The following is a 13,055-nucleotide window of genomic DNA, read 5'->3' on the forward strand; positions in this document are numbered from 1 at the left end:
TGGGGCCGGTCTTTCTGGTTGGTGGTCACTGCTCCTGCTGGAAGGCGGGGGTCTGGCTGGCTGCTGCGAGAGCCGTGCTTCCCAGCCTGGTGCCAGCCTCTTCTAACACCTCCCTCTGCTCTCCAGGCATGAGGCTCCTCTTTATCTGTATGAACACTTACCCTTTTCTCAGTCCTGTTCTGCTTTTGTCCTCACTCCTTCAGTCTGAATATGGGAAGAGCACTTCCTGCTATCGGAGCGCAATTTCATTTAAATAAATGTCATCTTTCTTTTGTGTTCTGAGAGGATAAATCAAGATCTTGATCTTTGTCGTTCATTAGTCTACGCTCTTATCACGGTTGCTCTTAATAGTCTCTTAAATATCGACACTGAACCAATCTTTTCACCTCATCGATGTATCAGGCTTTGCTTTTTTTCTTCTTTTCTGCTTTCTTAAACCATCAGGCTCTGAGTATCTCTGTTCTTCCTTTGGAGGGGCAGAAGTGTTCCGCAGCCTGCAACGCCAGGTTTCGGGGCTGGCGGCCCTGCCCCTGCCCTTCCCACCGCCCTGTTCTTTGGCTGGTTTTGGTGACCGCTGCACAAGAGGGAGCTCCATGTGGGCTTTGCTCAGGTTTTCCAGGGAGCCCAGAGCTGATGGAGAGTCCTGCAAGGTTTAGGATTCATTTGCGTTGTTTTCTTTAGTGTGCAGTGTTGGTTCTGTCAATGCTGGTTTTTCAGCTGCCCTTCTGCAGCCTGTTCACATAGCACTCGGAGCTCTTTAAAAAGTTCCTTGCAGTATTCTCCAATCCGGTAATCTCTCAAAAACTGCATCAGTGCTCGTTTCACTGCTAATCCCCGTTTGATCTCATGAATAAATATCCCAGCACCACCTGCCTTGCTACAAAAGACTTCTGGCATCCACTGTTAATCTTTTGCTGCTGTGGAAATTCATGATTAAGTTGTGGTCTTATTTTCTCCACACCACACACCTTGGGCCATGTTACTGCTTCGTTTCACCACCCAACCCTGCAGATAACTCCTGGAAAAGTCATTGAACTTTGGCAAAGGTGTTTGAAATCCTGGATGCCTGAAATGAGTCTCTCTACCTAGCACTAAATAAGACGTCTGGGTTTGTAGGTAGGACTAGGCTCAAGCAGACGTGCTCCAAATCCCTCTGGGTTGGGAAATCCCTGAGTCTGACTTTGTGTCCTACCTCCACGTGCCTTTAAACCAGCTCTTCTTTTCTGCAGTCACCTGCTGAGCACCTTCCATACGGTAATAAGCCACTTCCGTATGTGAGCAGGAGATTCAGATACTTCCTACCTTGAAGGTCCACCACAAAGTTACGTTTAGAAGGTGGGAAGGATTATCGAAGTTTAAATGGTACAACAAACCCATGTTGCCATGTCTGCTATGTTAGCTCGAGATTTAGAAGTTGTTTTATGAACTTGCACTGGCTTCGCTCAGTTGGTTTAGCACAGTGTAGCCCCGTGACTGTGTATATATGTGTATGGAGCTTGATCCTCTTGCTGTTTTGACCTTGGAGTTGTTCCTGATTTATACCAGCTGCCCTAATACTTCCATTGTGCTTAAAGCCACATCAGTAAATTTCCACTTTGGATTTGGTTGGGGTTGTTAAACAGATCTTAGTCTCAGTTGCACCCTAGATGCTTTCTTTAGGCTTGCAGTAATACTCTGAAACATGAAAGATGTCTCCTTTATTTCATGACAATAAATCTCCACTGCCTTTCAGATCAAAAGGGGTGATCCTGAACATCGCCTCAGCTGCTGGGATGTATCCAGCTCCGCTGCTGACTCTCTACTCTGCGACCAAGGTAAGAGTGCCTTTCTGCACGGAGCTCCAGTGCCAGGCAGCAGCCAGCCCTGCAGGAGGAAATGTTTTGGTGTCCATCTAGTGGTGCTTTCATGAACTAAACGGATGGAGCTCCTAACTTAAAGTCTTCCAGTAGAGGAAGGACGAGAGAAAAATGAGTGTGAGGGTTTCCTGGCATGGAAACGACTATTTGATGTATTTCATCTGGCATGCTACTGCTACGTAGCTTAGTCACAGTTGAGGAAGGACATCCACCAGGCTCCTTCTTTTGACTTTGAAATGTTTTTCCCTGACCTGACTGAAGATGCGTATCTTCCATATACGTGTCCATACTTTTATTGAAGTGGGACGCTTCTGGTGCCTGCTGGAAGCAAATATTTATCCTCCTTTTTTTACGAGGTGCCTTCAGTTTAGCATTTCAGGTCAGAGGAAGGCTAGAGCTCTAGGGCCCCTCACCGTTACCAGTCAGTCAACTGCCCTTGCTCTGCCAAGCACCCATCCTGCCAGCGGAGCCCAGTGTGTCCGGTGACGTTCTTGCAGCAAGTTGAGTGCTGTCTTGTCTTCTCCCTGGCAGCCACCATATATTCCAGGTTCTTTACTCCAGGAACTTTGCACTTCCCTCTGAGCCAGTCAGGACATCTCATGATGTTTAGCAGTAATTGAGTTTATCAGGGTCTCTCTGGGCTGAAGCTCTGTGTCAGCTGCCCCATCTGGTGTTGCTTCATCTGGAAACGTGCTGAGGATGTGCTCTGTGTCGTCATCGAGGTGACTGACAGGAGACACTGAAGAACATAGGCCTTGGTGTTGGTCTGTGGGGTTCTCTGCCTGTCACCAGTCAGATGTTGAGCTATGGCCCTTTGAGCCTGGTGGTCTGCAGGCCTCTGCCTCCCCCTTTTGTTAAACAAAACTGGCCAGTGAGCAGGCTTTGGCCATGAGACGGCAAGAGAAGTGGTGAATCCCTTAACCTTTTCCTGTCCTTTATCTCGAGGTTGTCTCCCTCATCCATCAAGAGACCCTCTTTCTCTGAAACCCCTCTTGAAACCTGTGTAACCTGTAGGATACTTTAGCACTGCCCTTAACGTCCTCTGCTAGTCTTCTCCAGCTTGGATTTTATTCCTAAGCACCTGATACTGTTTTATGTTTCTCTTTTGTTACTCTTCCCTGTTTGTCTCTCAGATGCTCATTTTTAGTTCATCAAGATGCTCCCCACTTGTTCAAGCCCTCCTTTTACTGAAATTTCCAGTCTTCCGCAGTGGGCTGGTTTATTTTACCACTTCAGAAGCTGCTACTCTAGATCTAAATTTTGTGTTCAGTTTATCTGCTTTGGGACAGTTTTGTCTTTCTGCAGCTGGTCTTATTTTTTTCCAAAGATACTTATAGGGACTTCTAAAACTTTCCCCTCAAAGATTGCCAGTTAAGGCCACAAAGACAGAAAATGAGTACGCAGGATGGAGCTGAAAATCATGTCGTAGAACTAAATGCAAGAGACCCTTCCAGTGTATTTAAGCAGTACAGCACTACTGCTTTTTCAGGCACACCAGGTAATTACCTTAAATACTTGTGGGATTTCAGAGGCTAAGCCGAAACTGAGCTGGATGAGGAAACCTTCAATAATGTCATTCATGTCAGAACAGACCTACGTTTCCTCTAGCCTCTGAGGGCCCTCTTCACGTTTCCGGGAAGGAATGGATGCACGCTGTTTATTTGCACTAAAGGAGGGGATATTCAAGTTTAGGCATCATGAAAGCTGATAAAATTTGCTCTCAGAATAGCTGTATCCTGAGAGCAGAGCTCTTTGTTTTAACACGAAAGGTCACACTTTTGCTGTGGCAGTGCCTTCCTGGAATGAACTGAGCTGCTGATTTGAGCGATAATAAGCCTTACACTGCTTTGGTTAGTCTCTTTTTTCAAAGAGAATCTCAAGTATTTCTTCCCTTCCCCCTAAAGCTCCATTACAGGTTCAGTAATCTGCCTGCTCTCAGCACTGCTCATCTCCTGCCACAGCAAGATTAGGAAGCATGAAAGTGACTCCCCTAATGTGGCTGGAGAGAGACTGTATCTGCAGTTTCTAGGGGTTTTCTTTCCTCATCTGTTTCGAGGGGGTTTAAAGCACAGTATCCTTCAGGCCGAAGTCAATGGCTCTGGCTAATTGTCAGGAACAGCCTCAGTCCGACTCCTTAACCTTCCCGTGGAGGATCCCCTGTTTCACAGTGCAACAAGACACTTCTAAAGGAATGGTGGCCCGGGGTTTTGACAGCTTTACCCATCTGCCTGTGTCAAAGTGATATGTGGTTTCCTTTCCCCCCACCGTGTCTTTAGTATTTGGGTTTGTTACTGGATCTCCAGGGAGAAGGGATGTTCTTGCACCCACACTTCTCTGCTCCTCCAGGGTGTTTACTCGGGAGCATTCTCCAGGCTGCTTGAAATTAAAGGTTGTTGGGGGCTTCAGCATCTGGAGGTAGAAAACCCAGCTTGACTCGAAATAAATTCTTCGAGAAGAACTCCAGAGCTGATTTGAATAGTGGAAGATGCTTTCCTCATGTAAAAGGCATGTTCTCTTGATTGCGAGTGCTTTGCAACCAGCAGAGCCGACAGTCTTGGTACTGTCTCCCCTTATCAACACACTCTGTGCAGTTACGGCACCTGTGTCTGGCAGCTGGGTTCAGGGCCCGCACCAGGCTGCTGGGATGTCGGTGCAACTGCCTCGCTGTTGCAATAGGATGGCGGTAGGATGGCGAGCTCACCCGAGTCGTGACTTTCGCAGCTCGGTCATGCTGAGCACTGCATTTCATCAAGAACCTGGGGGGGAAGGGAGAGGAAGGAACAGTTGGACAAAAGAAGGTTTTTTGATTTAATGAGCCTCCTTCTAGCTTGTACATGCAGCTTGAAGAATAAAGGACCGCTCTGCTACACAGCAAAATGTCGTTTTCTTTCAGATCTTGTCTGCTCAGAAGAGTGTCTATAGAAAGAGCCCAGCAGCGTGGGAGTGCTTCTGTCGCTTCTCACGTAGCGCTCAGTGGGGTGACCTGGATAGGAAAATCCCTGGGCACTGCAGACTCCAGGTGCTGGGCTCGGTTAGGACGTGTGTTAACCCCCTGCAGCCGTGGTGACCAGAGGAAGGCTGTAGAGCAGGTGCAATGCTAGAGCTTTGCTGTTTGTCTTGAAACTGGTCTGAAACATTGCCTCTTATATAGCTGACTGGCTTTATTTGGTATTATTTTAGCTTCCCACAGGGGTACAGTAGTGTATTGCTCCAGCTGAAGGTGCTCCTTCCATCCTGCTTGGCTGTTTTGTTTCACTGATGCAAGAACCCCGAGCAGAACCTGGCATTTGGGCTTGCTGGACTGCAGGAGGGGGGAGTGGAAAGGAGAGTTGGAAGAACTCGGGGAGGGGGAATTTGTGCTGGTTTGAACCACCGAGTAGCCTTTAGTCACTAGGACAATACTTGCTTGGCATGGTGTGGAGGTAGCTGAGAGCATCCTGAAGGCAGGTACCAGCATCCACCTTTTAAGCCCTTCTACTTCTTTCTTTGAAATTCTAGTCCTGTAATTTCAAAAGCTTCCAGAAGTTTGAGGGAATCTGTGGAGGTGGCGTCGGGGACTTGGAAGAAGTATCACCATAGGGCAGCATTTCTTAAAAGACTGAAGACAGAAGGCAAAGAATTTAAGTGCTGTTTTAAAAACCCTGCACAAGGGAAATCTACTTAAATCACTCTTTAAAAAAAAAAAGTCTTATAAGGAGATGACATAAGTAGCGAACAATGTGAACGTTCAGACTTAATTTTCCTTTTTTAACTAGGCTTTAGGTAACAAATCAAGTTCCTTTTAAATTAAAAAGGCTTTTTACTTGTTTAGGTTGAGCCTCGCTTCTGCAGAAATCCCTTAAGCACGGGATTTCTGTTCAGCTGGCATTGCTCTGCTGTGCAAAGTTTCTTTGAAAACCTCAGCTTTTCACTTCAAAACCAGGAACTAAGTAGCAATTTAAACATCCTTACAAACCCCTGCAGGCTGTAGTTTCCATTTTAATGCTCCGTGTTTCCCGTCTTTCCTCTGCAGGCGTTTGTGGATTTCTTCTCCCGAGGCCTCCACGCAGAATACAGCAGCAGGGGCATCATCGTGCAGGTGAGGAGTTTGTTTCCTCTCGGTGTGTTTCCACAGCAACGCCGCTGTCTTGGTAACAAAAGGGAATCGGCATCTTCTCTTATTCATGAGGATGTGACACAGAGGAAGGGTAAGGATTTCCTTCCATCCCATTAGCGTTTTTCTTCAGCTACTCTGGAACAAACCGTCTTCAGGCAACAAAAACCACGGGTTGGTGGGGCTTTTTTGTTTGTTTTATTTTAGCTGATGGTGCTACTTGAACGTCTAGGTGTAAAATATTCCCTAATACTGTGTGCAGCTCTGTAGGGTACCTTGTTACACAGCTTCATCTCCTGGGACGCTCTTTTGGAGCGCATCTGTACGGAGATTCAGTGGGTAACTGCTCGGGAGAGGAGAACAGCGGCAGTCCCAGCGGGGTCAGTGCACCAACTGCTAGTGTGAGCAGAGCAGCACACCCAAGGAAAGCCTCAAAGACCACGCTGTACATCATGGACTGATTTAATCTTCTGTAGTGCTGGGTTTCTGTGTCGGGATTTTTCCCCCTAATTGCTTACCTTCCGTGGTTATAATTGTTTTTGATGGGCCATAAAAGCAAACCAAGCCAGTCTCTTGCAGCTTTACGGGATTTTGCTGTAATACCACATCTCACATCTCAGTGTTTGCTTCCAAAACGCAGCTGGAATCTCCGGCTTTGTTCGCAAACACCGAGTTTTTCAGTCCTTGTTACTCCTGTGGCTCTCCGGAGGAACAGTCGGTCTGACACAAGTGGTACCAGATCTGCGCGGTGAAGACAGTGGTGTGTCTGTTCTAAATCCATTTGAAGGTCCTTGAAGGGGCCCTTCCAACCCAAACCATTCCGTCATCTAAGGGATGCTGTTTATCTTGGGGTCTGTGGGCAGCGGGTTCCGCATCCTGACTCCTGGCGTTACAGAGCTCCTCGAGCACAGACTAGATGACGTGAGTTTTATGCTGGTAACAGGTTATAGCTTGCAGAGGAGCTCCCACAGCTACTCTGCTCCTCAGTGCTGGATGCTGGGCCCCAGCACCCTAAACCAGTCTGTGCCAGTGATGGGTGCGTGAAAGGCGGCACTCTGAAGAGGTGCTGGTTCGGTGTACAGGGTGCTCTGTGTTCTTGAGGTGAATTAAGCTGGAGCAGCTTCTAGTGGTTTTTTCTCCTCGTTACTCTCTCTTCTCACAGGCCTTCCCAAGTCTTTCCCTGCCTTCATCCCCAAACCGTCCTGCAGTGGGTCAGTCCTCACCACACTGCAGGTTCCTGACCGCTTTCTTTCCACGTTTACCCTTCTCTGACTTACATGTCCCCAGCGTGGTTCAGGCTGTATTCCTTGCGATCCGTCTCAGCTACGTGCCGTGGGGTCCTCCATATGTCTGTGGTCTCCAAATGAGTCTGAAGGCACTGCTGGAGTATTTCTCTTTTCTACATCAATAATAAGAAGCCTTCTGGTCGGATTTCTTCCCTGCTCGAGCCTGCCTACAGACCAAGGCACCGGCCGCTTCAACACCCTCCAGGCTGGCACTGGAGCTGGGTGTCATCCTTTGATTTGCGTGTGCATGTGTCATGGTACAACATCTAAGCTCTTCCTCTGTTCTCCAGTGTCTTCTCAGGTAAAGCTGCTGGTGGTTACCCCAAGTGTGAGAGGATTTAGAGAGGCTCTCAGGAAGAAGTGTGTTGGTCCTATGTGCTGTCGTCTCCTCCTCCCCAAATTCTCTCTGAGCGGTGCTCTGCTGGTTTGAGAGGAGAAGGAAGGAGCAGGTACTCTTTGCTGGTGACTATGGAGTACCTGTGGAAACCCACTAACTCCTGCTTGGCCAAAGGCACTAAACACAGTGTGAAGGGACAAAGCTTTCAGGTAGGAAAAAGCTAGGAAAAGGATTTTCAGCATCTTCCATTTTTTGTGTTAGAAATATAAACCTGACTTTGTCTCCCCAGTTAGGTGGTGGGGCTGTGGAAAGCTGTCTGTCTGTCTCTCCCGTGTTGCTGGGGGTGCTGCGTTCCTGGCAGCTCTGCTTTCTTGCCCTAAATGTAGTCAGTGACCTGCTGTCCTGAGTTATGTGGGCCTGATGACCAATAGCTGTCACGGCGTCAATTTGTTATGCTAATTTTATTGCAGTCCATGTCCTTGTCCCGGCCTCAGTCACTATAAACCACTAATAAATATCACAAGGACCTTGCTGAGAAGCCTAGCTGACACGTCTTCTTCCAGCCCTGAGGAAGACCGCAGCCCTCTTCAATTCTTTGACGTTCATCTCTGTGACCTTCAGAAGTGTCACGCTTTTAACCCCAGCCCTGTCCTTCCAGCCAGATCACCAGTTAAAGCTGTTCCCTTCTTCCGTGCCGCTCCCTGCGTGGGAAGCAGGAACAAAGTGCAGGTGGGGTTCAACCAGTTCCTGAAGTTCAACGTGAAGCCCGTCAGTGTTGATAGCACCTGGTGCCTCTATTGCAACGGAGCCCGCTGTGGATTCAAAGTGCGCTCTCCCTGCTTGCTTCTTACTACAAGCTTACTCTGCCTGCTGCTTACTTGCACAGAAGCAGCACAGGAGTAGAGTAGGTTAAAGTTTGGGCTGTATTTATATGGAGAGAGAAAGAAGCAGAAAGACAAGGCACGAGGAAGATGATGGCAAGGGCTTCTCTCAAGACTTCTGTGGAAAAGTCTCTCCCTGCAAGGTTTGTGCAGACTCTTCTGAAACTTTGGCTCTTTGAATATGTCTAAAAATATTGCTTGGTTCTTTAACCCTTTTCTTTCACCCCCTTTTTTTAGCTTCAGTTAGTTATTGGCGTTTTCCCTCCAGATGTCATTACTCTTCACAACAGAAGTGACACAGTGGAAACCTTCACTGTTTCCCTCTGCCATTTCCACTCTATAAAATACCGCAGAATCACAGAAGTGCTTGTCTGAAGGGGTCTCGGGGTCTCCTCTGGTCTAACCTCCTGCTCTCCTGGCAGCAGGGTTGCCTGGCAGGCAGCGGTGGGAGTGCTGCTAACATGAGGTCATGAGCTAGTCGTGGCTTTCTCCAGCCAAATCCTGACAGCACTCAAGGGCAGGGAAGCTGCGACCTCTCTGGACAGCTGGTGTCAGCGTTGGGCTGCTCTTCTAGCAAAAGGACTTCTCCAGTCTGACAGGCCACAGCCACGCTGGCAGTTTGGCCTCCTCTTGTTCTACCTGGTGATACCAAGAAGAGTTTGGCTCTTGTCTTCATCACTGCTCTTGAAATGCTGGCTCACCACCAGCCTCCTTTCCGCCACATGAACAAGCCCAGCTCGCTCTCCTGGCACTCACAAAGGTGGCTGTCACCAGACTGACGGCTGATGGCACTGCCTGCCTCCCTCCAGAGTGTTCTGGCTTTCTCCACAGGTCAGCTGTGGTTGCTGTAGTTCTTCCATTTCCCCTTTACATCCCTCACCCTCCTCTTCTCTGCAAAGAAATGGGAAGGAACTTCTTTGAACACACATGAGAGTTCACATCTTTTTTTAAAAATCAGGTGAAATAGGTGATAAAATCATGTAAACGAGCTATTCTGGCTTTTCAGGCCATATTTTTATGTGGCTGTACTGTAAGTAGTACAGGCTTTTGCCCAGGACTTGAGATGTGACTTCTTGCATCCAGATAAGACCCCTTGGTTCCCTGGATGAAGACAAGGACTTTGCTGTACAGTTACTTGCCCAGGAAGGGTGGGTTGTATCTACCCGAGTGCAGGATGCGCAAAGGCTTGAGGCAGTGCAATTTTATTTATTTTTAATCCATCGTGCCAGTTCTGGATCAGGTTCGTGAATGTCGGAGCTCCTCGTGGGGAGGAAGAAGCGGGGACAACTTCATGGATTCAGCAGGTGTCTCCATAGCCATTAAAAACCGGCAGAGTTAAAAGGAAGGTGGCAAATTTAGTATCTCTGAATCTCTAGTATCTCTGAAGTAAATACTGTCTCTCTGTTTTCTGGAGAGCACTTGGGAGGAGAAAATCTGTTGGAGTGTGACCTGTGCTGCTGTGTGCCTTGGCGGCTGCGGATCCCTAGCTAACTGGTAGCGCCGCTGCGCGCTGGCTGCGGCAGGTGTCCTGGCCGGGACTGCCGGCCCCTCTGTGCTATCCAGTGGCTGAGCTGGGTAGTGCAGTCCCGCAGGAAGCCCGCCCGGCGCGGGGGAGTGCAGAAAATAAAGGGGGAAGCAGGTTTCCGAGCTGTAACCTGCCCAAATATCCCGAGTTCTGAGGTGGAGTTCCCGTCTGGAGATCCTTCCTCCTGCCTTGAGTCTTCCCCCTGGCAGCAACATCTCCTCCTGCCTCTGAGCTCTCCCGGGCACTCGCAAGCGGAGCGTTCCGAGTCTCCTGGTGTTCCCTTTTACTCCCTTTTCCTGCTGCCTTCACGCTTATCTCTGTACAGGTGCCAAACCGAGGAGCTTTTACTCGAGTATAAAATCCCTGTCTCGTGTTCTGCACCTCCTTCCCGAGCAAGCACTGGGGGTTTGCTACAGCGCAGCAACACCCGCAGCATCTCCTGCTCCACAGCTGGAGTGTTGTAATTGTTAGAGGCTTTTCGACCATGGCCTTGCCAGCGTGGTTGCTGCAGGGCCCCGACTGGGGATGCTGACTGTCAGCCACCACTGGGCACTCCACGTGAGGGCCACAAGTACCGCGTTAAAACGGCGTTTGATGTTGTACACTGTGGCGTTAGACAGAACAGCAGCGTTGGCTGAAGGGGGGGTTCGGGGTACGGGTTGTCGGAGTCTGGTGATATTAGCTCCCCGGTGGATCTGTGAGTTCTTCGGGAAGCATTCCCTGCTTGACACGATCTCTCCTGCACGCAGAGCGTTCTGCCGTATTATGTGGCGACGAAGATGTCCAAGATCCGCAAGCCGACCTTCGATAAGCCCAGTCCCGAGACGTATGTCCGAGCTGCCTTGGGCACGGTGGGGCTGCAGTCCCGGACCAACGGGTGCCTGCCCCATGCACTCATGGTGAGTCGCCCTGGAGAATTGTCCTGTGTAGGTGTTTGTTATGGAAGAAGGATAAATTTGAGTATTATTTTTGTTCTTTAACTTCTCGCCGTAACTTGGCAATATTTGTGTGTGCTGGTGACTGATTTCACTTAGTACAGAGGGTAGAAAGCTCAGACTCTCCCCACACATACCTTGTTTTCTTTTTTTTTTTTTTTTTTTTAGGGATGGATCTCCTCTCTTCTACCTACACCCACCGTCATTAATTCAGCCATGAAGATAAACAAACAAGTACGGGCTCGTTATTTGAAAAAAATGAAGGAGAAGTAAGTGGGAGGCAATTGGACCTGGGAAGCCTGGGACTCCCGCCAGCTCCATACCCACGTTTTAAACCTCTTTGATTGTAGATGTCCCGGCTAACCAGCACTACAGCCCCGGTTTGAGGGTGCGGGTGAAACGAGGCTGTTGGCTTCTAATGTTGATGTAAAAATAGGCTTTATTTGTTGATAGGTGTTGCGGGGGGGTGGTAAGCTTCCGACCAGAATTGCACTGAGCCGTCAGAACTCCTCACACAGACTTGATCAGACCTTACACCGCGTCTGTCGCCTCCGCGTGCTGTGGGTGCGGGTGGAGGGCAGACCCGCAGCGGCTCTCGCAGTTCCCGGGGCGGGGAGCACGTGTGTTCCAGAGGTGAACCTGACGGAGCCCAGCTGCTCCCCAGCTCGGGCTGCGGGTGCTGGCAGGGGTTCTGCACCGCCGGCCAGCCTGCGGGCGCTCCCCCGCCTTACCCGGTCCAGTGTGGGATTTTTGGTTAGGAGCTCGAGGGAAACGGGCCAAAACCCAGAAGAGGTGGAATTGCTCATCTATAAATACAGACATAAAATAACATTGCAAAAAGTATTCACGTTCCTGGTTCTTGAGTATGGGTTCTCACTTCTCGGAGTGAGTGCCGCGTAGTCTGTACGGGGTGTAATCACACGCTGCGCGTTCGGTGCCTGTTCTTTGTGCTGCTGGTGGTAACTCCCTGCAGACAGAGCCGCAAGTCACCAGGTCAGCGGCGATGGGCGCTTCAAATGCAGAGCTTGGAACCACCAGTTACTCGCCTTGTGAGTAATGGGGTGAGTTCTTTCAGAAGAAGGAACCGGTCTGTCTTTTTGGTGAGACCCGCTGAAATGCAGGTATTTGAGACAGCTTTAACAGTGAGGGCTGGTAAACCTCTGTCCCGGTACAACATCCGAAACCCAGCTGTGCTCCAACTCACTGATTCGGGTTTTTTCACGGTTCTGTTCCAAAACAGAGAGCTCCAGGGAGGCCGAAGTTACCCCGCAGGGATCGGGGTGTGGGAGAAGTCTGCACTGCCCTTGTCTGTATCTACCCACTCCTTATCTCAAGATTTTGGTCTCTAACATTCCCGTTGATCAACATAAAATGTGCTGAAGCTTTCACATGGCAAGCAGCTCGCGCTGCCTCTTTGGTGACGTCCTGGGCGTGAGGAGGGGCGGTGGTGGCCTGGCCTGGCCTCTCCTGGAAGGCGTAATTTCAAGCTCTGATTTTGAAGTCGGAGGTGGTGTTCCGAGGCGTGCTTTGGGGCTCGCATTTCTGTACAGTGACCAAACCCTGGTGCTCATCCAGCCTGAGGCGCAGGTCCTATCCCGTCACTTTGGGGCTGTTTGGAAGGGGGGTGGTGCAGTTCTGTTGGAGCACGTGGCTCGGTTCGCTCTGGATCCGATGGGGAAGCTGCTGGACTAAACAATCTGTGTGTTTCACTTTGTAAAACAAATAAAATTCCATTTACTCTCAATCTGTAACGCGTTGGGTTTCTCCCGATACGTGTTTGACCGTACACTAAATGCCTGATGTCCTTTATGGTTTATAACATTGCACTGAAAATTACTGTGCGTTTACCTGCCCACACCAAAGCTTCCGTTATCCCGGTTTTTCCTGGCTGTTGTCTCTTTTAGAGAGCCGATATTTTAAAATCACTGGGACACGAGCTGTCAGTTAGAACTCTTGGTGAAGCTACTGGTAAGGAAGTTATTTCCCATCAACAGCTTGACGGTGAAGTGTGTGCAGCAGCTCCCGTGGACTTGGACGTACCCGGATGGCGAACAGGAGGGGTTTGCTGCTGCTGCTGTCACTGTCCCTCCGCAGCTCCGCTCTGATGGGGGTTTTGTGGGGTGGTCGAGTAACGTGTCTGCC

General features: G+C 49.5%; 1 protein-coding gene across 1 annotated transcript in view; it reads left to right on the plus strand.

Annotated features, from left to right (window-relative positions):
• The window catches only part of HSD17B12 (hydroxysteroid (17-beta) dehydrogenase 12), a gene marked incomplete at its 5' end in the record, with an annotated part of 23,116 nt that extends 11,930 nt beyond the window's left edge, over positions 1-11,186 (plus strand). Inside the window, 4 exons of the mRNA XM_010144128.1 lie at positions 1,733-1,814; positions 5,869-5,934; positions 10,728-10,877; positions 11,082-11,186. Coding sequence (XP_010142430.1) covers positions 1,733-1,814; positions 5,869-5,934; positions 10,728-10,877; positions 11,082-11,186 — 403 coding nt within the window. The remainder of the gene's footprint in view (positions 1-1,732; positions 1,815-5,868; positions 5,935-10,727; positions 10,878-11,081) is intronic.
• Between the last annotated feature and the right edge of the window lie 1,869 nt (positions 11,187-13,055).

This window comes from Buceros rhinoceros, unplaced genomic scaffold, assembly GCF_000710305.1.
Source record: "Buceros rhinoceros silvestris isolate BGI_N320 unplaced genomic scaffold, ASM71030v1 scaffold45830, whole genome shotgun sequence".
In the NCBI taxonomy this organism is placed as follows: domain Eukaryota; kingdom Metazoa; phylum Chordata; class Aves; order Bucerotiformes; family Bucerotidae; genus Buceros; species Buceros rhinoceros.